Genomic DNA, 26,983 nt, shown 5'->3' with positions numbered 1-26,983 from the left:
TGATCGCTCTCTGTCAAATGAATAAATAAAATCTTTAAAAAAAAAAATAAATAAAAGTCAGGTGGACCTTGTTTAAATCAGAAAATAATTATCTAAAATGTGCATGCTTATTTTTGTGATAACATTGTTTGCCCCTGCCATTTGGAAGTATATTTTAGAATTTAGGGAAATGGGTTATGTTTAATAGCTTATTCCCTGAAATCTTTCCATAAAGGAAGGCTCAACAATTCCTTACAATTGAACTTATTTTTCATTTATGCTTTCCCTCTGCTTTTTTGAGATCAGAGGACACATAGATGTCCTTTGAGCTGTTTCTTCATGTTATTGGCTTGGGTAGAATTTGCATAGTTTTCCATATTTCCATATTTCCACAATATCAACAGAAAATATGAGCTCCAACACTGGTCTTTTTAGTCTGGTGTAGGCTAAACCTCCAGTTCTTGTTGGCATTTAGAAGCAAACAGTCCTCTGTCCACTGAATATATTTACTTTCCTTCTTTATCCCTCCAATAAAATGTGAATGGGAGCAGAATATACAACCTCTGAGCAGAAGTGTGAAGAACCAGAGCATAGTTTTCCTCTCTCTACCTTGGTTATGAAGATATCACATTTTAACATAGAGCTCTCTTTAGCCTAGGCCTGGGAGTAAGGAAACTCTCCTGCTGTCACTTTCCCAACTTGTTTGACTAAGAAATGAACTTCTTTTGCTAAGCCAATGAGATTCTGGAGCACTTTGTTACTGCAGTATAACCTAGACTAGCCTGACTGAAGGCACTGCTTATGAAATTGAATTCAAAGTAAAAATAAACAATAAAGAAACGATTATTTAAGAAGAATGACTTGTCTGGATGTCATTATGGAGAAAAATACCTTGGAGCTGTTCCCCAAATACACCAGGATCATAAACACAGGTATTAAATTAAAATTGCTCTAATCAACATATATTTGCTTTGCAATGCAGCGGTTGGATGAGGGGCTAGTCTCTTAAACTGAATCAGATAAGGTGTGAACTTGAGTATGCTCCAGATATGGTAGTGCCCTGTTGTATGTTTCTCTAGTGTGCTGCTTAGATCTTACTTGGTTCTTGTTGCTTGATAGATTGTGTTCCCTGTGGTAAGGAACCAACAATACTCTTTTTATTCATTCTTGTATTCTTATTGCCTATCCCTGGTACTAATTATATACTCAAGAAATGTGTGTGGAATGACAAAGCACTTCATAAGAAGTTGGCGTGATTCTGTCTGGCCTTTTTACTTTTAAGTCTGTCTTCTTGGGGATAAGTAAGGCAAGTAATTTTCCACTTCTTGATTAGGTGATATTTTGAAGTGTTTCCATTTTAAAGTTAATGTCCAGCACTCCCATATTTATGTAGAAATACAAAACATATTTTATGGTCAGGTATAAATTATGTTTAGATTATTTATCATTTGCCGGATCATTACTATGCTTCATTAGGGTAGGTCAGTGAATATTGATTCCAGTCATGCACTGATTCTGGTTATAGTGGATTTGATATAAAGAACGGGCAGTCAACAGTTTTTGTTGCTACTTGTGGATTAAACCTTTGAATTGCTGCTGTCAGGAACTGAGGAATTGAGGTAGGGAGGGAGAAGAAAGAAAAAGGTGACGGTGGCAAATGTAGGACAAATTGCTGTGGATGGATGATAAATAATAAAGTGCTTTCCCTTGAGGCAGCTCAGAGTACTGAACCAAATTAATTTCACTAATATTTATGTCTTATGCATGAGGCAGATGATTCACATTACCTGCCATTTTATCAGTGAGGAAAAGAAAGCTGTTACTTTCCTACAGTCTGTAGTGCTGATACAAAGTTGCTATAATAGAAATGTTTTCTTGATTGAGAACTGAAAGTTCTCTCTGCTTAGTGGGATTTATTTAAGAATATATTTTAAGCATAAAAATTAATTTCAATCTTTAAGTGTGTCAAATAAATTCTTCTTTGAGTTTAGCTTTTTAGATCATATAATATTTAGCACATTTAAAGTAGTATTCTTTATCTAGCCTTATTTAAAAAGCCCCAAAACAAAATCTTAAGATAATATATTTATTAAAACTTAAACCAAGTTTTTGTTACTGTAACTCACCTCTAAAGTAATATCCCTCTCATAATGCAGGTAACTCAATTTTGCATTATCTGCTATCTAGAAAGAGATATTTTTTTCTTGTGTGAGCTCTGTTGTGAATGGAGTTTTACCTGATCACTTCCGTGGTTACCTGCCCTTTAATGAAGTCTAAAGCCCTGGAACTTGGAATGGCATGCATTGGGGATGGGATTGGGAAGAATGGGATTAGTGCTGGACTGCCTTGGGTACATTCTTACCTCCTGTTATTTTATTTTATCTTATCTTACCTTATTTTATTTTATTTGTTTGTTCATTTATTTATTTTACTTCCTGTTATTTTAAACATAGTGTCTCAAAATTAACAACTTTCTTGGTTTTGTCTTATTATTTGTCAGTATTATTAGACGTAATAGGTGTTCATTAAAGAAGATTTAGAAAATATACCTTAACAGCAGTCACACTGTTTTCTGCCCAATAAGGTAGCCATTAAGTGAAAATAAGCTAAAATTTAACAAATTAAAAATTTAGTTCCTCAGTTGCACTAAGTCACATTTTAAATGCTTAATAACCATATATGACTATTGGCTGTCATATCAGAGTGTGCAGATTATAGTAATTTCCATTACTCTAGGAATTTCTGTTGAACAATATTGTTAGATCCAGTGTTCCTATATATGTAGTCCTTTTTATAATAAAAATAGGATCATTCCATGCATACCGTTTTATTTTTTCACTTTGTGTTGTGAATATATTTCATTATCAATGAATATTTTTATCTTATCTTATTTTTAATGGCTGTCAAGAATTATATGGAAATAACCATTATTTTTATATCACTCACCCATATTAGACCATTTATAATATTTTTGGTTTTTCACTTTTGTTTTATAAACAGTACTATAGAGAATATCCTCTTCATTAAATATATGTGTAAACCTTAATTACTTTAGCATAAATTCCTGGAAAGCCACAACTTTTTAATAAGAACCAAAGAAATGTAGCTGCTGAAGATCTCTAGTAGGATTCTTGATTTAGTCATATTATGTATTTGTATGTCATTCATAAATGAGCTAGGTTAAGGAAAGTCATTTCTCACATATTCCTTACTCTTTACAAAAATTCACTGAAGATTCAGTGAAGCCCTTGAGACTATCATTCACTTGATTTTGTTTCATGATTGTCTCTTTTCCTTTTTCCTGCCAGAATACCTCCCGTAGGCATTTTTACCATCAGTTTTCCATATAAATACTGAATTGGGATCTTTTAAACAAGTCTCAATATAGCATTTTCATAAAAAGTAAAAGTTGGCAAAATTCCCCACTTAGTTCCTTAAAAAGGAGTGGAAGAGCCAAGAATAATAGTAATTTCTCCCTTCTGAAAAAATCCCCATTGACACTGAACACTGTTATCTTGATAGCTTGCCCACTTAGGTTCAACTGCTTTCAAGAAAGTTAGAGTATTTATGCATTTACCTGATAAATTTGGGACTACTTTAGTAGGCATTCTGGTTAATGGTAAATAATATACATACATGCACACACACAGTTATATGGAGAGTTTTATATATGCTCATTGTGTTTTATTAGAAATTCCATAGTAAATGCCTTAATTCTCCTAAGGCCTTAAGAAATAGATCAAAGATGTTTAAATTAGAGGGAAAAAGGTCAAAAACCAAGAGCAACCAAAAAAAGACCTCATGCTTTTTTTAAAGTGATGCAGGAATTTGCATATGATTCAAGTCTGCCCGTTAAAGAAATTAATTTTACATTTGCCTTTACTTTTAGATTAACCATGGTGATCCAAAACAGTCTGGATTTCAGTGAGATGATGCATGGCTTAAGTTTGTGGTTGTATGAAAATGGTATTTGAGGCAAATGGCTCATGTAATCAGTTTTCCCTTTACATGGTTATCATGTTATCTGAAATGTGTACAAATTAAAGCTGTGTCCTTGCTTTGTATAGTTCTGTGGTAACGGAAATTGCAGAAGCAGGCCCAGATGTGAAAGACTTCCAGAGTCCTTTCCACTCCTCATTCTCTGCTGACCAAACTACATAGAAAGTTAAGTGTAACAATTGCAGTTCCAGGCTTTAAAAAAACTTTGGTACTCTTGTTTTCGTTCTTAAATTATTGGAATGTGTTAATTTTCTCTTAAAATGGAGGGGGTGTTAGACTTTTCATCCATAAACAGAATCCAGGAATAAGTATGTAAACATTACTGTGAGTTTTTTCATATTTTGCCCTTAGATATGACAGTTACAAATAAGCCATTAAGAAATCCCACAGGGCAAAAAGTGACAAGGCAAGAAACAACAAATGTTGGAGAGGTTGTGGAGAAAAGGGAACCCCCTCACACTGTTGGTGGGACAGAAGCTGGTGTAGCCACTTTGGAGAACAGTGTGGAGGTTCCTCAAGTTAAAAATAGGGCTACCCTGGGGCACCTGGGTGGCTCAGTGGGTTAAGCCGCTGCCTTCGGCTCAGGTCATGATCTCAGGGCCCTGGGATCGAGCCCCGCATCGGGCTCTCTGCTCAGCGGGGAGCCTGCTTCCTCCTCTCTCTCTGCCTGCCTCTCTGCCTGCTTGTGATCTCTCTCTGTCAAATAAATAAAATCTTTAAAAAAAAAAAAAAATAGAGCTACCCTATGACCCGGCAATTGCTCTCCTGGGTGTTTACCCCAAAGATAAAGATGTAGAGAAAAGAAGAGCCACATGCACCCCAGTGTTTATAGCAGCAATGGCCACAAAAACCAAACTGTGGAAGATGCTGAGATGTCCTTCAACATCTCAGTGGATGAAGATGTGGTCCATATATATGATGGAATATTACTCAGCTATCAGAAAGAATACCCACCATTTGCATCAACATGGATGGAACTGGAGGAGATTATGCTAAGTGAAATAAGTCAAACAGAGAAAGACAGTTATTATATGGCTTCACTTATTTGGGGAACATAAGGAATAGCATGGAGGACATTAAGAGAAGGCAGGAAAAATGAAGGTGGGAAATCAGAGGGGGAGATGAACCATGAGAGACTGTGAACTCTGGTAAACAAACAGAGGGTTTTAGAAGGGAGGAGGGTGAGGGGATGGGTGAGCCTGGTGATGGGTATTAAGGAGGGCATGGATTGCGTGGAGCACTGGGCGTTATATGCAAACAATGAATCATGGAACACTACATCAAAAACTAATGATGTGCTTACTGTATGGTGACTAACATAATAAAAAAAAATTATTTAAAAAAAAATCCCGCAGCGATGGGGCGCCTGGGTTACTGAGTCAGTTAAGTGTTGGACTCTTGATTTCAGCTCAGGTCATGATCTCAGGGTCGTTAGATCCAGCTCTGTGTTGGGCTCAGCACTCAGTGCGGAGTCTGCTTGAGATTCTCTCTCGCCCTCTGCCCTCCGCCAACCACCCCCCCACAACTGTGCATTGTGCACGTGTGTTCTCTCTCTCTCTCTCTCTAAATGGATAAATAAAATCTTTTTTAAAAAGGAAGTAAGAAATCCCACAGGGTATCCAAATATATGTTTATTTTGTGTCAAGCCTGAAAATTCCTAAATTAGCTGTGTGGTACAAATAATCGTGGTTAGAGAAAGAGGGTATATATTTTCTTTTGCCTCTTATTTGCTGTGCCTATTTTGGGACACAGTTTTGAGTGTTGATCTTTAGAAGGATTATGCTAGAGCATGAGGTTTGAGGGAGCAAGAGCAGGAAGTATTCTAGTGGGTCTCCTAAAACAGAACCCAAGCTGTCATGGGCGTTATTTCTGTGTCTTGGTGTCATGCTTTTCCACAGGGGGATTGTTTGATGGGATGAGAAAGAGGTCATTGGTCATGGGAATAGCAGATAAGGTATTTAGGACAAATGTGTAGATGGGCCTTTCAGAATTGACCTAAGAAGAAGAAAGCTTGAATTACAGTTCTGGGGTGATCTTGCCTTGTACTTGTGTGGAATGATAAGTTAGAAATTAAATGCTTGGCTTTAGTATTAGGTATGAATTCTACTTTACTGCTTAAAAACTGTCATCTTGCACAAATAATTTAGTTGCTGTGAACCTCATTCTCTCATTTATAAAACAAGTATCCTACATATTGCATCAGGTTTTTAATGGAAGTTACGTGAAATAATAAAGCAGGTAGAGCCGCAGTAAATGCTTGTTCCCATCCATTCTCTTTTCCCCCGGGTGGCAACAGTAAGGTGTTTTGGATTCTGACACTCAGTAAAAGCTTAATGATGGACTGGGTGGCAGTTACCATATGCTGTTCTTTGTTATCATCAATGTGAATTAGTTTATCTCCTTTGTTTCATAGCCTGTGTAATTTTTTAAACTTGAATTGTGATTTAGTAAGATATGAAATCAGTTGTTTTTCTTCAGCCTGGGAGAAAGGAGCTGAGGTGGGATATAAAAATATGATTGAGTAACTGTTTTTAAAAATTCTATAATAGGGGCGCCTGGGTGGCTCAGTGGGTTAAAGCTTCTGCCTTCAGCTCAGGTCATGATCTCAGGGTCCTGGGATTGAGCCCCGCATAGGGCTCTCTGCTCAGTGGGGAGCCTGCTTCCTCCCCTCTCTCTCTGCCTGCCTCTCTGCCTACTTGTGATCTCTGTCAAATAAATAAATAAAATCTTTAAAAAAAGAAAAAAAAGATCCTGATTGAAGGGACAGGGTATTGTAGTGAGTCCCTATTATGTGCCAAGAGCCACACTAGGTTTATATGTATTGTCTCAATTATAACGGCAGTTTTCTGAGGAGGGTAGTGTTGTATGAAAGACGAAATTGAGATTGACAGAGGTGAGGTAACTTGCATAAGGTCAGACAATTGTAAAGGACAGAGACAAACCCAGGTTTATCTGACTCCTGGACAGTACATTCTTTTAGACTTGACTCTCTGGGGTTTCCAAGTAGAAAGAGATATCCTTTGTTATAATCATTCTTTCTTTCTTCCTTTCTTTTTTTTTTTTTTTTTAAAGATTTTATTTTTTTATTTGACAGAGATCACAAGTAGGCAGAGAGGCAGGCAGAGGGGGTGGGGGAAGCAGGCTCCCTGCTGAGCAGAGAGCCCGATGCAGGGCTCCATCCCAGAACCCTGGGATCTTGACCTGAGCTGAAGGCAGAGGCTTAACCCACTGAGCCACCCGGCACCCCTGTTATAATCATTCTTATATTTATTTCAGGGTGCTTTATCTTAAATTGTGGCTTGTGTAAGCAGTTAATGCTGATTTCACAGATGTATTGTGGCCTGGTTTAACTCTATTGCAGAAGGTTATGTCATTGATTTCTGGCTCTAAAAATCTGCTATATATAACAGAATAATCTGTTTCTAAGTGACTTTAGAGCAGTGGGCCTTTTAAAAATTTCTTGACTGTCTATATTTATAGGTAAATTTGACAATGGTAACAAAATCTAAGTGGAGGATTCTTTATTATTATTATAATATTTCATACCAAAATTTGATCATAAAGAACTTCTCTTCTGTGTGAATTCAGTAAATTTTTATTTACTTGGATTAATTTTCTGAGGGAGTAAATATTTTCTAATGTCTCAGGTGTACGTTATGGTGATCTCCATGGTATGTCTAGTTACCATTTGTCACCAAAGTTATGATATTTTTGAGAATCTACCTCACACTGTACTTCATATCCTCGTGACTTATTTATTTTATCACTGGAAGTTTGTACCTCCTAATCTCCTTTGCCTACTATATGCTGGGCACTGTTCTAAAGACTCCTCAAATATTTATTATTTTTGTTATCTTTTTGTCCTAATTAGGTTCCATGTGTTGGGCACCATTATTATCTTCTTCTTTTTACAGAAGAGAAAACGGAAGAGCAGAGAGAATGGCATTCTAGGGCCCCAAAACTGGGAGGTGGTGGAACCAAGTTTCTAACCCCTGCCTTCTAGTTGTTAACCACAGCTGTGTTCTTAAGTGGTTAACTAAGATGTTTTGCCATTAATAAGTGAAGCAGACTTAAAGAGAATTTGATTTTTTTTTTGAACTTTTTTAAAAAAAGAAATGCAGTCTTATTTTTTTTCCAGTGAGGCACATGGAAAAAAGTAGTAAGGAGGTATCTAATTAGACACGAAAGGCAGGTGAAATTAAGTAATGTATCACAGGCATGCTAATCCCAGATATTGACAGAATTCTGATTTTTTGGTGACTTCTGTATGAAAGGCAAAGACTAAAAAAGTTATTAAAAACTTGGGGCTTTTACACAATAAAAAAGCTATTTCTTGACTATTTTACTTCAGAGTCATTTTTACGGTCTCAGCATTATATAACCTGGATCTGAGTTCTTCACATATATTTGTTGCATTTTGGTCTAGTCTGTAGCTTTCCTTTTCATGTTTATAACTGTGTCATTTGAAAAGCAGAAAATCTTAATTTTGATGAAGTACAATTGATCAAGATTTTTTTATGGTTTAGGCCTTTTTATCTTAAAAAATCTTTCTGTCTCAAGGTCATAAACATTTTCTTCAATGTTTTGTTGGGTTTTATTGTTTTATTTTATTTATTTATTTTATTGTTTTAACTTTTATATTTAAGTGTATGTCTCATTTGGAGGTAATTTGTTTGTGTCCTGTGAGGTAAGAGTCAAACTTCGTTTGTGTTTTTCCTTTTTCTTGTCTGTAGATAGCAGTTGTTCCAGCATGATTTGTTCAAAAGATTATTTTTTCTTTCCATCATTGTATTACCTTGCCTTCTCTATAGAAAATCGATTGACCGTACATGTGTTGGTCTGTTTTCTTTTTTGTTGATCTAAATATCTGTTTTTATCCCAGTAATTCACTGTCATAATTACTGTAGCTTTATAATAAATCTTGAAATTGGGTGGTATGATCCCTTTAACTTTACAAGTGTAGAATTTCCAACTTGATTCTTAGAGTACCTCTCTCTGTTTACTTTTTCATATCATATTTTCCTTTAATTCTTTGAATTCTTGTAATAATTGCTTTAAAGTCTTTGTCTGCTAAGTCCAACATCTAGGCCATCTTGGATATGATTTCTTTTGACTTTTGTTGTTGTTGTTGCTGTTGTTGTTGTTCTTGATTATGGATCACATTCTTTTTTCCTTATATGTCTAATAATTTTCTTATCCAGTGGTAGATATTGTAGAGGCTGCAATGTTATTTTTATCTACCTTGCTCTGAAAAATTTATTACTGTTTTTGCAGAGTTTAGTTGCTGGGAAGTCACCCTGAACTTCGGATGTTTGGGGTTATGCTCTATTAGTGCATTTCTGTGGAAGGTGTTCCCTAAGATCTTCATCTTGTGGAACTCAGTTTTCATACTGTCTCCTCTGCAGATCTTGTTGAAGTTTGGTTTTAGAATTTATTAGGGTGTGTCTAGATTAGGGCTTATTCTAGGGCAGTTTTCAAGTGTTTTGGCCTTTTTGCATTCTGAAGAGCTTTGTTTATATGGATCATATAGAACATTAGAAATCAAAACTACAAAAAGTTAGTAAAACTGGCATTAATGCAAATAGTCTTCATTATCTGGCTTACTCAGAGTCGGCTGGATTGTCATACCTGCTTCTGTGTGCAGTTATGTTCTGATGACGTAGATTCAGATTTTAGTTGGAAGAGGAAATGTATTTAATAACATTTTCAAATAATTATGAATATTCTCCTTTGATATCCCAATCCAAACATGGCAAGTGGTAGTTTCTAAATGAGTAATTGCAATATGGAAACAAACCATAACAGAAAACTTTTTATATTCTGTAACATCACAGTAAATTAATGTGTGTTTCACTTTGAAGGAATTTGTACCCAGACATGATTTTGTAACAGTTTCCGTTGGTCACTTTGAAAGTATTGATTCACTCAGACAGAAATTCCAAAATGTTGACACATTTTAAATACCACATCAGAAAATTACATTTGTTACATCAATGTTAGCAGAAGAGCATAAGTATTTACAGTAAGTTCAAGTTCATTAAGGTAGATTAAAAATTTTACAAAGTTCTAATTTTTGCTTGAGCGCTTAAATTTTATCATTGACATTTAAAAAATGCCTGCCAGATACCCAAGTCTGAATGACCATAGTATTTCTGTTCATATTTCTTTTCATTAAAAAGGATGCATCATGACAAACAGTGGCTAGTTCAGGTGTAGCCTCAGTAATCACCCAAGTCGTCTGGTTGAGACAACTCCTGTGTCTTCCCATTGGCGCAGTCCTTCAGGCGTGTTCCAATTCTTCACAGAGAACATTAAAAAGATGTGAATCCAACGGTCAAGATTTAGTAAAATTAATGATTTTTACTGTCACTAAGGACATTCTAAAATGAAACTGCTTGTTTTTTTCTTTTAAGGTGATTGCATGGTGGTGAAGAATGCATTGATCACTAGTATAGCTGGGTGCCACTGCCTTGATTTGTAGCAAGTTAACCAGCAATTTTGTTGCTTTTGCACCGTGTGCAGATATTACTACCAACGACAAAACAAGGAAATCAGTGACTCTGCTCTAAGGTGGTCTTTTGTTTCTCAGCTCTGCATGCTGTTGAAGAGGTGTTTTTAGGATCTCTGTGCTTTCTTACAGCCAGACTTCCAGTTTATCTCAGCCCTACTTCCCCCACCAACCCCCAGCACTTTTTGACCTCAAGTAACTCTGTTTTGTGCTCAACCCAATAGCAACTACAGTTAAGTCTCAGATGGCCTTGTCTTATACAAACTATACAGGCCAGCCCACAGCCTTGTTAATCAGCAGGAGTCCCCACACAGACATCTGAGCCCTGCTGTCTGTAGAGTCCCTCCTCTCCACTTTGCCATCCAGCAGATTCCAACCAGTTTATCTACTCCGAATTCAGATCACTTGTCTTCTCAGCGCAACATGCCAGCCGTGTTCTGCTCTGATTCTAGCTGTATGCAGGCGGTTGCCACATTGCCACAGGCAGAGTAGTTGAGTGATTATGGTAGCCACCTTTTGAGTTTCCTTTCTTTTGAAGATCACAGTTTAACACTACTGTTCATCACTGCCTTCAATGAGTTGCTTCATATATTTTGTCCAGTTCCGTAATTATTTACATTAGGAAGAGAGGGCTAGTCTGCTGTTACTCCATCTTGGCTGGAAACCAAAGCCTTCATGTGTAATTTCAGTTTATTGTATTTTTATTTCTAGAGGTTCTTTTGGTTGTTTTACAAATTTGCCTTACCACTTTTTATAGTTTCATATTTCAGCTTGTCTTTTATTTCATTAAACACAATAAACATAGTTCTTTTTATATTGTAACTGGTAGTTCTTTCTGGTATTTGAAGTTTTTATGAGTCTATTTTTTGTGTTGTTTATTGATGTTAGTTGTTGCTTCTGCATTTTAGATTACCTCTGCCTGGTTATCTTGGCTCTGTGCTGGGCGTTTTACTACAAATTTATTGACAGGACTAACTTTTTGCCCTTGATGTACGCTCCCCTGACAGGATGGGCATATATGTTTGCCAGATACCCTGATGTTACTGCCAATCTGGGACCACCTTAGAATCAAATTCGAGGCTTCAGATAGTTTGGACACCCTGTTTTTCCAATCAGATGTGTGGTTCTGTATTAGGGTGAGTTCACATCACTTTATCCTCATCCTGAGGATAGCCTTTTTTGTGTGGGGACAGTCTTCGTTAGAATTTTTACTTTGAGGGGCCCAGCAATGATTGCTCTTCCCTTTGCCCTTTGAGACACTGCAAGGACAGCTTATATTTTTCTGTAGTAGTAATTGCTTACAGAACAAAGGCAGTTTCCATATACATTTATCCTCTGGATTCCCATTTCCTCTTAGTTTTGGGCTAGTAATTCTTTTTCTTTTTCTTTTTCTTTTTTAAGATTTTATTTATTTATTTGACAGACAGAGATCACAAGTGGGCAGAGAGACAAGCAGACGGGGCGGGGGTGGGCAGGCTCCCTGCTGAGCAGAGAGCCCGATGCAGGGCTCGATCCCAGGGCCCTGAGATCATGACCTGAGCCGAAGGTAGAGGTTTAACCCACTGAGCCACCCAGGCGCCCCTGGGCTAAGAATTCTTTATCTCATTAGCTCTTAGATGATTTTAAGAAGTTACATTTTTGTTTCAACTCCAGTTTTGTTCACTGTTTACAGCCTAAGGATTGTTCAGCTAATACTGAAAACAGCAAATTGTGTTATGTAAATTCTAATCCAAATTCAGTAAGCCATACTACTATATAGGATCAGACCGTATATATATGTGTGTGTATGTATATATATATATTCATGTTACTTGAATTTTCATGTTCACTCTTAGTGATAAATAAATTCTTAATGATTTTTTAAAATAAAATACGGTAATTTATGTTTATGCCATGTAATGTATCCTGAGTGAAAAAATAAATGGCTTCCCAAATAATACGTACCATATATAAATATGTACAGCATTATAGTGGTATAATACTAGTATTGTACAATTATTGTACATGTTTCTGTGGGAGAGGCAGTCTGCATATGTATCAGCCACTTAGAAAAAATGTCTTTTAAAAGCATGTGTGTTGGTGAGAGTCCTATACAGTGAAGATTGTAGTTAGTTAAAATTTGATTCCTTGATATTTTGCTCTAAAATTGGGTTTTATTTGCTAAAAATTATAATGCATATCGTCCTTTTGTGACAATTTTGGAAGCTAAGTCAAATGAATATTAAAGAGTAAGATGACTATGAAACGCATTTTGACATAAACATAACTTCTTTAAAAATTGAATGTTCAGGGCGCCTGGGTGGCTCAGATGGTGAAGCGTCAGCCTTTGGCTCAGGTCATGATCCCAGGGTCCTGGGATCGAGTCCCACATTGGGCTCGCTGCTCAGTGGGGAGTCTGCTTCTCACTGCTACTCCATTTCCCCTGCTTGTGCTCTCTCCCTCTCTCTGTCAAATAAATACATAAAAATAAAATCTTAAAAAAAAAAAAGTTGAGTGTTCATTGTGAGGAACAGTTTTAGACTATTAATGTAACTCTAAAATTCATGTAACAAAGCATTTATAATATTAATAGAGGGTTTTTACCTTTTATAGTGAAAATTATACTAAACACTTTTTAATAATTTACCTAAAAGTCTTGCTATGTTTTTAACAGTTTATTTTTTTTTAAAGATTTTATTTATTTATTTGACAGAGAGAGAGAGACAGATCACAAGTAGGCAGAGAGACAGGCAGAGAGGGGAAAGCAGGCTCCCCGCTGAGCAGAGAGCCTGATGTGGGGCTCGATCCCAAGACCATGAGACCATGACCTGAGCCAAAGGCAGAGGCTTAACCCACTGAGCCACCCAGGCGCCCCTTGCTATGTTTTTAGCTTGGAAAATTCATACTGTTTCTGTTTCTTTTATCTTCTTCTTCTTTTTTAAAAGATTTTATTTATTTGACAGACACAGATCACAAGTAGGCAGAGAGAGCGGTGGGGGGGGATGGGGGGGGAAGCAGGCTCCCTGCTGAGCAGAGCCCGATGTGGGGCTCCATCCCAGGACCCTGAGATCATGGTCTGAGCCAAAGGCAGAGGGTTAACCCACTGAGTCACCCAGGCGCCCCTTCTTTTATCTTCTTAAATAAATTAATAATACCTGTAATTAAATATAATTTATCAAAAAAATAAATATGATTTACATAATAGTACTTTTTATTTTTCTAGGAATTTGATAGGCTTTGTGTACATGTAGGAATATTTTCTTTTTTGGAAGAATTAAAATGAAATGAATGCTTAAATTTAGTAGTTTTGAGAAATGAAACAATTTTAGTTCCTACTGTGTTTGCTGGTCACAGGGTAAAGGCATGAATCTGGCTCATTATAGCTGAATACTTGTACCAGAAATAGGAAAATCACATGTCCTTCTTGCCATGAGCTCTTTTGAGAATGACATTTTGAATATTGTAATCCTACCTTAGTTTTAGCTATCTGTTGTTATGCCAGCTGCTGTATTTTCTCCATCCTCCTAAACTCAAAATGAGATAAACGGATTTGAGATAAAGGAGTTGAACAATTGGATACAGTTAAGTCGTTTGGGATTCCAGATTTGATGATGACCTAATTGGTTAAAGATAGTGCGAGGAGATTTTGAATGGCCACAGTAGTCTTGAATTTTTGTACTGGGTGTTATTCAGATTTTAGTTTCCTTGTTTTTCTTTCAAACCTTACTTTGTATATTGTTTGTATATTTTGGGAACTTTGCTTCAGACATCTGTGCTATTTAAAGGGGAATTTGTTCCGTATTAGTGTCTTGTCAGTGTATATTGATGTTACAAGATGGATTTCTAATTGCATTATGTATTACAGGTCATATTTTGTTATTGTTTGGTAGCTCAGAACTTTGAAAGCAGAATTTAAAGCAGCGAGAATTGAGAGTTGTTCATGTCACCAGGTCAAGTGTAGACTGACATTCTTGAAAGCCATTGTTGTTACCTTTGCCTGATGTATGTGCTGTTCTTCAGATGTTAGAAAATAGGGAAACAGATCTCCATAGAGACTAGTGTAAAACAGCAATTTGATTGGAGGAATTGCTTGGGAGAAGCTTGGGACGTTTTAGTATATACCCCACAACGTCCATTGATGATGGGCTCAACTTCGAGTTTTGTCAAAGTGTTAGGGTAAATCAAAAATGATTTTTAAAATTTTTATTTAGAGGGTAGGGGAGGAAAAGATTTTACTTGAAGTAACTCTTTTTTTTTTTTTAATTAAGATTTCAGAACATAATATTTTACGTCTTTGGCTATCAACTACCTTAGATATCTAGAAATCATCTACCTAGTCCAGCTCCTTCACTTTATAGACCTGGAACTCTGGCCCAGAGAATTTTACATGTGCCCTGGCTCATTGCTTCTCAAACTGTATATGGTAGAGGACCAGTTTTCTTCCTCTCCAGTACATGGCAGGCCAGTAATTTTGTAAAGTATAAAAATGAAATGCGAGAAAATAATTTTAAAAGAACATACGCAATTCTAAATGCCGCCTCTTAATTTCTGTGCTTATTTCAATGTCTGTGGATTGCAGAGACACCATACTGTCACTGCCCAGGGTTGGAGTTGGCCAACTCTGACCTATGAGCCAAACACAGTTCACCCCTTGCTTTTCATATGACCTGTAAGCTAAGTATTGTTTTTACATTTGTTAATGATTTTTTAAAATTCACAATACTAGTATTTTGTGACACATGAAAATTATACAAAATTCTTACTACACTGTCCATAAATAAAATTTTATTGGAACACAGCCACACACATTCTTTTAAATATTGTCTGTGGCTACTTTTCCTCTGTAAGTATGAGGTTGAGGCCGGGTTGAGTAGTTCAGAGACCGTATGTTCTACAGAGTCTTATATGTATGTACTATCTGTGAAGATCTGAAGAGTTGGCTCTAGGACAGAGCATTGAATTAGTAGTTAGTGGTAGAGTTGAGAGTATAAACAAGGTCTACATTACAAATGCACTTTAAATATTATCATTAGCTGTTGTGTAATATCAGGCTCGGGGCTTAGCGCCTTTGCATGCCGCTCTGTTCTCATGTAATCTTCCCAGCACTGCCCTTTTATACAAGTCAGAGATTAGCTTTCTTCTGGTTGTGGATGGTTTTATTGCCCCCCAAACTCTTGATTCTACTGAGTTTTGTTGTTTTAATTAACTGCTATCCAATTAATTAAAAATGGTTGAATATTTTCTAATGTGGATTTTGTAGTCAGCATCAGGTTCAGAAAATGCAACTTCTTTTTCCCTGCTGCTGCATTACTCAGCACGGATGTTTCTGTGCATTCAGGTCTGATGGAAGAAATAATGGGACTCAAAATCTTTAGAAAACAGATATTTCTAGTAAAAAGATTACCCTTTAAAGTCACCCCAAATAAAGCAAAACTGCAGCTGAACTGTAATGGCAGATTTCTATTGTAAAGTAACAGAGAGATAATAGGTAAAATACCAGCTACAACAAAAAAGATTGAGGTTTTAGATGACTTTCGGAGGAACAAGAAGGCTTTCAGATTTTTGCCTCTACCTTGTAAGCTGCACAATAAAAGCTCGCATCGTATTATTGTCAGGTCTTGTTAAATTAAGATACTGCTTTACTTGATTAAAAGCAGGTTCTGAAGTTCTCCAGGTATGCATTAAAAATCTCTGCATTTCAGGGTAGCTGTTACTTCCTTGTTTTCCTGCCCTTTGCATGCTATCAGTCAACAACTCAGTAAAGATAAAGTGATAGCTGTCACCTTTACATTTGATACACGAGTCTGCTTCATGATAAAGACCCTTTACAAGCCAGATCTTCATGTTGGGGTTTCTTCTTGGAATCAAAAACCAAAAACTGGGCCACCTGGGTGGCTCAATGGGTTAAGCCGCTGCCTTTGGCTCAGGTCATGATCCCAGGGTCCTGGGATCAAGCCCCTCATCGGCTTTCTGCACAGCAGGGAGCCTGCTTCCCCTTCCTCCCTGCCTGCCTCTCTGCCTACTTGTGATCTCTGTCAAATAAATAAATAAAATCTTTTTAAAAAATAAATAAATAATAAAAACAAAAAACCAAAACCAAAACAAAAACCCCACAAAACTTGCCATGAAAGCTTATTCTCGCTGATGGAAGAGTAACTACAGTTTGATACTGTGATACTTGCTATTTTATTCTACTTACTGTCGAGTCAGTTTGCAAACATCTGGAAAATAATTATGATTGCTTACATTCCGGGGTGAAATAATATAGAAGCGCTTGGCAAAATCTCTCAGCCACGGCTTGTTTTTACTATCCCAGATCTGAAAGTAGCAAAGATTTAATGCAAGAGGTGCTGATGTATACTGTTCTGGCAGGTGTGTCTTAATTCTAGATAAGGCTGATCCTTTGTACGTTATAATAAAGCTATTGACTAGATGGCTTGTGGATAAAAGGAAGGAGAAGAGCTTAATAAACAGTGGGACTTATTCCTTAGTAATATAGGAGGATTGCCTTCCAAATATTACAAAGGAATGTAGGTGCTTGGGATGTCAGTGAATGAAAATTCAGGACTCATCAACAGTAGTAGCTCAGATGTTTTTAGACATTATATAACAGGTCTCGAACTACTTATTTGAATTTAATATTTCTGCTTTGTTTTAAATGTATGTTGTTGGGCTAGCGGTAAGTAGTAACAGCTACTGTTCTTCTCTGGAGTACACAAAATTGTAGCTATCCGAACTGTTAGAATTTCTAACTTGGAATTGAACCTTGCTTGCTTGGACGAGTTTTTAACGTATGTATTAGCTTAACCATTGGTTGGGTAGCATTACAGCAACACCCCTCTCACCCCCATACACTCACATACCAGATGTGGTTGAGAAATGTTTTGGATTAATAAATTACTCCATCTGGATTTTACTTAAACAAGTGCTTCTGTCTTTTGGGAGCCTCCATGGCTAAGGATTCTCTGTAGCCACTTTCTACTGAATATAGCATGTGCAACACTCATTTCTTAGCATATATTATAGTGATTGAGTTTCTGTTCCTAAACATTTTTCATGGGAAGAATTATTGTGGAAGGCAGTGCTGTTTTGCAGCTCAACTGCAGGGGACTAGAGTTGCATGCATACCCATGTCTGCTAAACTTCTTGGAAGCAAGCCAGTATGTTATGGTGAGTTTCATATGTAAGCAGTGAGCCACTAAAAGGCTTGCACAGTATTACAACCATTCTGAGCAGAGGAAGCGTTAGGAAATTCAGCAGGAAAGCAGCAGCAACAAGCAACCACAGTGGTAGTAAAGATAGGAAGGTTCACGGGTTGCAGATTTCATGGTGCGAGGCAGTGAGCACACAGCTTCCCATTCTGCTGCCCGAAGGAGGCAAACCCAAACCGTCTAGTGCAAGATTTTTCTAGTTTCATGTTTATGATGTTAAGTCATGTGATAATACTGTACCACAAGTTGCCAACTTTGCTTTACTCTAGAGAGGATCCTTTGCTGCAGTGCTTTTTTTCCATTTTTCTGTTGCTTTCTTTCTTCCTTTTTTTTCTTGAAAGAGAAAAAATCGTGCAATGTATGTTTATGCCTACACCATGCCGAGGCGACACTTACCAGTAAATAATCTCTGTATCCCTGAGGTAAGATACTGTTTCTGCTTTCCCTGCACAGTGCTGCTGCAGCACGGAGCTGATCCAAACATTCGGAACACTGATGGGAAATCAGCCCTGGACCTGGCGGATTCTTCAGCAAAAGCTGTCCTTACAGGTAAGCAAACAGAGAGCTACCTAATTATTTTATCTATGGAACTACTGGCTTGATTTGATAAAATTGGTACGCGCTGCATTTTATTTTCCTGCTGGTGAAGCTCAACAAATAGATATGCCATTACCTCTACTTTATTAGTGATTTGCTGTATTAACTGTCTCATTAATTTCTATGCCATCCTAAGCAGAAGCAGTAAGACTGTTTATTCATAGGATTTCTGAGAATTACAGCACTAAATGATAACATACAGTGTTCACTCATATTTTAGTCCTTTTTTATGGTTTAGATCGTAATTTTCCTGTGCCTCATCTTCTCAGTGGATTTCTTTTGAAGACCTTCACCACTGAGCAAGCAAGGGCATTTGTCTTACTTTATAAAAGTAGTTTTGATCGAAAGGACAACCTGCTGCCTTATTACTCAGGGGAATGGTTAAGTAAAATATGATGCTGCCCCTCCTTTGCCCTTCTGTTTGTGTTTTTACCCTGTCTCCTCACTTTGCCCGAGATAGCTGAGTACTTTGTAGATGAGGCAATGCAATGTGTTGCCTTTTCATTTCAGATCATGAAAATTTGGGGCTTAAGTATTGGTTTTGATTAAGGCAGATGTCAAGAACCAGCAAAGAGGAAATGCTAGACTAGAAAGGCTGTCTCATAACAATATAGAAAATACTGCTATAAGTAGTACGATGTTGAGTACCTATTTTCATTGATCTTCATTCTCAAAATGCTGCATTGGATCTATTTTTGCTTTTATCCTTAGCATCCGAGTTCTGCTGTCTTTGCCTTCTTTCACTTAACTGACCTTTGTAATTTGGAGCCCTTTTGTCACTGCAGTGCTAACAGTATTGTTTTAGGTTTTGTGAAAGTAAATGACTTTTACCTTCCTTTTAAATTTGCCTGTGTTTGAAGAAAATAAATCTTACCTTCACTTTTAAGTTTCGAGTACGTGCTCTGCATTTTCATCAGAGATTCTGAGGTGAATGGAAAATGTTTATATATAGAAAGCTTTGAAAATACGTGGAATTTTGCTTAATTGATCTCATAGGAAGTCAATGTCCCACTATGTTAAAATTAAGATGATCTCTGCTAAAGTAAAGTAATATGACATTTCTCAGTTAATTGATGAATTGATTTGGTCAAGTGAATTTGTTAAGTGATTTGGTTGCTGAATCAAGATAACATCCACTAGAAGAATAAAGCTATTTTAAACCAGTGTAGATAAGAAGAAATTTAAATATAATTATACACTTTCAAATAATGAAATTAAAATATGTCGCTCCAGACCTCCTTGGTTCTGCAGCTCTTCCTTCTCCTCTTTTAGCAAGGCGGTGGGCAACAGTAGCAGCCTTGGAGTGGTCTCTGCCCGACGGAGACACAGCGCTTGTTCGAAGTACCAGAGGTGCTGACCAAGACGGTCTCTGTAGCTGCGTGTCCTCCCTCTGACCTTTCCTTCTCTTCAACCCTCAGAGCCTTCCTCATCCATTCGTGAGATCATTTCATGTGACACTGTTTTTAGATCCACTTTCAGTTTTTTGAAAGACAGAGTTTAAATATAAAGTAGTAACAGCAAGAAGCTATCTCCTAATTTGAAACAATTTCTGGGGGGCTATATCACCTGCTCTTGGTTTGCAGAAGAGCTTTGGCATCATAACTCGTGGAGACGAGGTTCCTGGAAGACAGATCCCCTATCTGTTAAACTCGATTTGAAAAGTGTCTTGCACTGTGCTTTGCTGAGACGGAAGATCGTAACTCTTCTTAGTCATAATACTGAATTCATTAATTGTTCTTTTCACAAATATTTACTTTTTTGGAAATGACGTATAACTTTTCAGATAGGATTTAAAAGGAAAACATCCTGGCAAGAGTGAATTTAGTGGAAGATATTAAGCTAGTGATATTTACACATTCATGTTACATGATATAGCGAATTAATGCTTAAGGGAAATACATTCTAAGATGTTTCTCTGCCATGCAGGTTCTCTTCTAAGCACTTCTTTTGAATGGAATTTATAGAGGAAGTATTTCCAAAGCTAAATTAAAACGATAAGGCATTGATTTAAAGAAAAGTCTTTAGAAAGGAATGCCTTAATTTAGAATTAGTAGAGATTATTTTGGGTGAAGTGTTGTTCTTTATTTTTATGCCAGGTGTAGTTGTAGCATTGGTACTTACCTTGAGAGTAAACTTTCTGTTCTTAATATTTTTCTTCTTTGGGAATTTAATTCCTGAAGATGACTTTGTAATATCTTTCATGTTACTGCTTTTGTGCATTAGCCAAAACTGTGTACAGGTGTATATGTATATTCCTTAAAGGAAATTAACAAAGTGAAAGTCTCTTTTTACAGAGTATTTTGAAATATGTAAATGACTAATAACCCCTTCTGCATAAAAAATGCATGGATTTCTGTAAAGCTGTGTAAAACACATACCTTTAGTTTTATAGGTAAGGTACCCCAGCAAGAGCCATTTGCTTCGGATAGTGCACTTAGGTATTTCAAAGAGAATAATTAGTTGGAGAGACTCATCAAAATCTTCTTTGAATTATTGTGCTAAGGTAAATGATACTGCTTAGAAGAAATCTTAGGGCTCTTGTTTTTTGTTAGCCGTTCTGAAGTTTTGGGCAGTAAACTAAAGGATTTGGAGGTGGTTTTTTGTTTGTTTGTTTGTTTGTTTTTAGGAAATAAGCATATGAAAAGTCTAAAATAGCCCATGTAAATTTTATTTTAGATCAGTGTGGGTATGTTATGATTTTGGATCTTTAAAAATTTATTTTGGCCCGGGCACCTGGGTGGCTCAGCGGGTTAAGCCTCTGCCTTCAGCTCAGGTCATGATGTCAGGGTCCTGGGATCGAGTGCCACATCGGGCTCTCTGCTCAGCGGGGAGCCTGCTTCTCCCTCTCTCTCTCTCTGCCTGCCTCTCTGCCTTCTTGTGATCTCTGTCTCTCTGTCAGATAGATAAATAAAATCTTAAAAAAAAAAAGAAAAAAAAATTTATTTTGGCCTTTTCCCTCCTACTTGTAAGAAATACATTCTTTGTAAAAATTAAGGAAAATGGGAAAAAGTACAGAAAAGGGAGAAAAATCATTCTTTTTTTTTTTTTTAAGATTTTATTTATTTATTTGACAGAGAGAAATCACAAGTAGGCAGAGAGGCAGGCAGAGAGAGAGGAGGAAGCAGGCTCCCTGCTGAGCAGAAAGCCCGATGTGGGGCTTGAACCCAGGACCTGGGATCATGACCTGAGCCGAAGGCAGCGGCTCAACCCACTGAGCCACCCAGGCGCCCCGAGAAAAATCATTCTTAATTCTACTACCTAGAGAGAACATTTAGGTATATTTTATTTATAAACACTCTTTTCTGAACACACATACCCCACACTCTTCTTTCTCTTTATTGAAATCAGCCTTATGTATTGCATGCATACTGCTTAATAATAATTTTTTAAAAAACTTAGTTACATGGATATTCCCAAAAAGCATTACGTATTCTTTTGCAATATGAATTTATAATGACTTTATAATACCCTTCTGTGGATCTAGTTTAGTTTTTTAAGCTAATCCTCTAGGGTTTACCTTTTAGGTAGATTGTTTTCATTCTTCATGCTTCACTGTGAATTTTGAGCCCTTTTATCAATTCTGTTGGAATTGTGCTTCTTTATCATATTCAGTCGTAGCGTCCGTGGACATGCTCTGTCTCTCCGTTCCTGATGGAAGTATGTGAGGATTTGGAGAATGAGGAGCTTCCCTTTCAAACGGCTGCATTGCATGTGGTATTACATGGGGAGAGCCACGTTTAAAGTTGGACACAGGACACGTTCATTGACGAGGTTGAGGATGTCGGGGTATTTGTTAATCCTGTAAAGGAGAGCCTGCGTGCACAGTGGGAAGTTGAGTCAGGAGAAGTGTAATAGCAGACTGAAGCTGAGAGTTCGGGAAAGGATACAGAACCAAAGACGACAGGTATATAAAGCGGGTGAGTTCAGATGCCGAGATTATTAGTTCCAGCAATTTCCTAGCAGGCTTAGGGGTAGGAAAAGTGGGCAAGAAAGATGTATTTACACCAAGGTCTCCCAAGAATAAGCTTTAACCTGGATTCATTGCACTTCTGAAGAAATCCTAATCTGTGATTGAGGGACTGGCTCCCAGTCTTTGCAGAAGGTCTCAGCTGTGACTCAGGCCAGAGGCAGTGTGGAAGGGTCTGGCATTGCTTGCGGAGTGTGGCATGTTAGGTCAACAAAATATATCTGGAATCCTACTCCTTTTTTTTTTTTTTCCCCTACCCCCACTGCTTCCTGATGCTTTTCAGATGAAACCCGGATCTTCAGTAAGATCAGTGAGGACTTCATTGAACTGGACCCTGCCCAGATAGGTTTGACCGCAAGGTTTGCTAGAGCCACAATTTAGGATTCCTGTCTTTTTTTTCATACTTAGCATTCACCCTGTCAGTAATTCAGATCTACTGTCCTTTCAAATCTCCAGTCCAGCCATGTCTCACCAGCTTCACTGCTTTCACCTTGTATATGGCTTCATCGTCATTCTTTCGTGACAGCAGTAACCTTGTAGCAGGTCTCTCTGCCTCCACTTACTCTTCGCTCTCTTTCCACTGTAGCTGGAATTGGCCTTTCTAAAGCCTAGACCAGCCCTATGATTAGAAAATTCCTTTCTATATTCTCAGTTACCCCTAATAAGTCCAAACTCTTAAGCCATAGCACTCTGTGATCTGGCCCCTGCCTTGCTTATCTCTGATCTTGTTGCTCTGGGTTCTCCTGTGATCTCTTTGCTTCAGCTACAAGCTGGCTCTTTGCCGTTCCTCCCCCAGACGAAGCCCTTGTCCGGTTTGGACTAACATGCTGTTCACTGAACTGGAACACTCCCCCAAGAACTCCACGTAGTTCAAGTCAAATCTGTGCTCAGATGTTTACTCAGAGAAGTCTTTTTGTCCTCAATCCCATTAGCTTTCTTTATTTTCTTCATGGCTTTATTGATATCTGGAATTGCATTATTTTTCTGTTCTTTGTTTGCCCCAATGGAAAGAAAGCTTTACGAGGATTTGGACTGTTGGGTATCTTGCTCGCTTCATTGTGCCCAGCACTTGTGCAAATACATGGAATGATTTAACAAATACTTCAAAGATCTGATTACTGGTGACTGAGGGCAGCCTATTTTCCAGGTTCTTCAGATTGTCATTAACCAGTAATTATTTGATCTCTCATGGCATATTGTAGTAGTCTTATTAAATATTGTGCTTCCTGAAAATTGTTTTGGATTGCTTATAGTCATGTACATCTTTTAAGACAGTGCATTTAAAAGAATAAATTGGGGGGCGCCTGGGTGGCTCAGTGGATTAAAACCTTTGCCTTCAACTCAGGTCATGATCTCAGGGTCCTGGGATCGAGCCCCGCATCAGACTCTCTGCTTGGTGGGGAGCCTGCTTCCTCCTCTCTCCCTCTTTGCCTGCCTCTCTGCCTACTTATGATCTCTGCCTGTCAAATAAATAAATAAATAATCTTTAAAAAAAAAAAGAATAAATTGGTATGATGGTGAGGTGTGTACTGAGCCTTTTATCAATAGATTTCTTGGATAGCTCCCTTGATTGAGAACATTCCAGTTCTGGAAAGATCAGACTGTCTGCAGCTGTCAAGTCAGACTTCTAGATGTCAGACTAGGGTCTAATTTGTACTGTTTTCTTTTGGCATTGCTCTGTTACTATGCTGCTTTGCATACTAGCTAATACTACGGTGTGACATGCATATCAGGTGTAGTACCTTTTTACTGTTGGCCTACATGATTGAAGATTGATTTCTCATATCCTTAATTTGAACTTTAGGAATTATTTTTATCAGTTATTAAGAAATCTAATAGTGTAATATGCTTTCTAGAAAATAAAACATATGAGGAAATACCTTCCTTTTAAAGAAAATCTATATGTTTATCCACCTCATTTTTATTAGGGAAAATTATTGTTATGTTGAGATGAATACCTTTTTTTTTAAAAAAAAGAATTCCCTTTAGTGTGAGAGTAAGAAATTTAAAACATGTTATTGAAATAAATCAGTATGAACACTCTTTTTTTTTAATTTTTTTTTCTTTAGGAGTCACGCTGCTGGGGTTTGAAGTATGAACACTCTTTTTAAAGATATGTTAATTCCTTAACTGCATAATTCTTAAGAAAATTTTATTAATGCTTTGATTTGTCTATAATATTGGACATGAGCAGGAAAGTGTAAAATTTTGGTACTAAAAGTGATTGAAACACCTTTTTTTTGAAACCTTAAAGATATTAAAATAATTTAGAAGAGGAATATAAAACTACCTTTTAAAAAAGATCTTAGCTGACATACTGATTTAACTTTTAAAGTGTTAAACCTTCAGTAAACAAGTCAAAGCCTTACTGAATCTAGTTATAATAATGATAATAATGATGATGATGATGATGTTAATGATTGACAACTCCTGAGTGCTTCTGTGAGCCAAGCACTGTACTAAACGCATTGAATCCTCACACCACTAGGAAATAGATATGATTGTACCCATTTTTACAGATAACAGGGGAGTCAGGTTACTTTTATGAGTTCACACATTCATTAAGGGAAATTCCTGGGATTTGAACTCAAGCCATTTGGATCCAGAATCAGTGCTCTTATGCAGAACTGGACTTTTTACCAACTTGTTCATTTAGAAGGATGCAGTATAACCATACTTGAAAAACTAGACTAATCCATAAATTCAGGGCTTAAATCCAGTCGGTTAACATTTTTCTCTACTTTCTTAAAGATTATTCCTTTCAGAAAAGAAAATTTAGGGCGCCTGGGTGGCTCAGTGGGTTAAGCTGCTGCCTTTGGCTCAGGTCATGATCTCAGGGTCCTGGGATCGAGTTCCACATCAGGCTCTCTGCTCAGCAGGGAGCCTGCTTCCCTTTCTCTCTCTCTGCCTGCCTCTCTGTCTGCTTGTGATCTCTCTCTGTCAAATAAATAAATAAAATCTTAAAAAAAAAAAAAAAAGAAAATTTGCTTGATTAATATTACCTGCACGATTCATCATCATATTATTACAGAATGAATTAATTGGGTAATAAAAATGATTTATCTAATTTATAAAAGCTATTTTTAAGTCTTTGCTCTTTAGTCAATAGGCTTGAATAATATTCACTTAACACATTTTTAAAAAACTAGTATTTTGAAGGAAAGATGTAATTCAAAATGTTTGAGCTCTTCATAGATAAGGGGCAGATAATGTAAGTAAGCCTTATGTGAGTACAGGCAGTTATGTACATACAGGGAGTAAGGGAAATGGAAACTGTCCTTCTGTTCAGATAACCCAGCACTCTAGTATTTCAGACTCTTCCCATCTACCTTTTTGTGTAATTAAAGCCAGCAGGCTTACATCATTAAAACCAGCATGATCTTTCAACTCATCAAAAATGACATATTTGTGAAGCATAATAACTTGTTAGTGTACACCCTGAGAGCAGCTGTCATTTTCCCCAGTGAACTGTATCAGTCATACAGCATCTTCATTGCATTTTGGATTACAGCTTCAACTTCAGCCAAATCATGGCTATTTTAAATGGTTCTTCTAAAATTTCTGATAATAAAGTAATTACTGTTAACATTTACTTTCTTAAAACAGCACATGTGACATTAGAATTCATTAATGCTTTGGTTTTTTAAGGTTAATAGCCCTATTACTTGAAATTTTTACTAAACTTTTATTTTGACATAATTGTAGATTTTCATACAGTTGTAGGAAATAATACAGAGGTCCCTTGTACCTTCTGTATTATTTTCCCCTACTAGTAACGTTTTACAAAACTGTAGTATGGTGGGGGTGCCTGGGTGGTTCATTTGGTTAAGGGTCTGCCTTCAGCTCAGGTCATGATCTCAGGGTCCTGAGATTAAACCCCACATCAGGCTTCCTTCTCAGTGGGATGTCTGCTTCTTTCCTCTCATGCTCTCTCTCTCTCTGTTAAAAAACAAACAAACAAACAAACAAAAAACCAAAAAAAACCATAGTATGGTATCATAAACAGGATATTGACATTGATGTCGTCAAGATACAGAACATTTTCATCCCAGAAGATGTTCTATAGTTTCCCTATTCGTAATATGTTTATTCTGGTAATGCTGGCTTCCTAGAATGAGGAAGTATTCTTTAGGAAATGTTGAGTGCTTTTATTTTCTGGGAGAGAGAGATTATTTCTTTTGGTAGAATTCACCAGTGAAACCATTTGGGCCTGGTGCTTTCTTTTTTGGAAGATTATCGATTCAGTTGCTTTTATAGATACAGAGCTAATTAGGTTATATATTTCTCCTTTTGTGAATTTTGGTAGTTTACGTCTTTAAAGGAATTGCTCGGTTTCATCTAAGTTGTCATATTCCTATGGGTAGAGTTGTTTGTAGTTTTCTCTTATCAGGCTTTTGGTGTTTGCAGGATCTATAATGATACCTCCTGTTTCATTTTTGGTGGTTGGTCATTTGTCTTTTCTGTGTTCTCAGTGTTGCCTAGGAATTTGTTGATTTTGTAGATACTTTCAAAGAGCCATTTCATTGATTTTGTTCTTTTCTGTTTTCAATTTTATTGATTTCTGTTCTTTAGTATGTTCCCTGCTCTGTTTGGACTCTATTTGCGCTCTTTCTAGGTTCTCGAGATGGTAGCTTAAAATTGATCTGAGATTTTTTTCTCTTTTCTAATGTATGCATTTAGTGCTATAAACTTACCTTTAAGTACTACTTTAACTGTGTATCACAAATTTTGTTATGTTCTATT

The 26,983-nt window shown here is 37.0% G+C and overlaps 1 protein-coding gene across 1 annotated transcript in view; it reads left to right on the top strand.

Annotated features, from left to right (window-relative positions):
• Positions 1 to 26,983, top strand: part of TNKS (tankyrase) — a 206,006-nt gene that overhangs the window by 45,428 nt on the left and 133,595 nt on the right. Inside the window, exon 3 of the mRNA XM_047715636.1 lies at positions 18,130 to 18,225. Coding sequence (XP_047571592.1) covers positions 18,130 to 18,225 — 96 coding nt within the window. The remainder of the gene's footprint in view (positions 1 to 18,129; positions 18,226 to 26,983) is intronic.

The sequence above is a fragment of the Lutra lutra genome, chromosome 2 (genome assembly GCF_902655055.1).
Source record: "Lutra lutra chromosome 2, mLutLut1.2, whole genome shotgun sequence".
NCBI classification, from domain to species: domain Eukaryota; kingdom Metazoa; phylum Chordata; class Mammalia; order Carnivora; family Mustelidae; genus Lutra; species Lutra lutra.
Note: the sequence above shows the minus strand (reverse complement) of the source record. Positions and strands in the feature narration are given on the sequence as shown.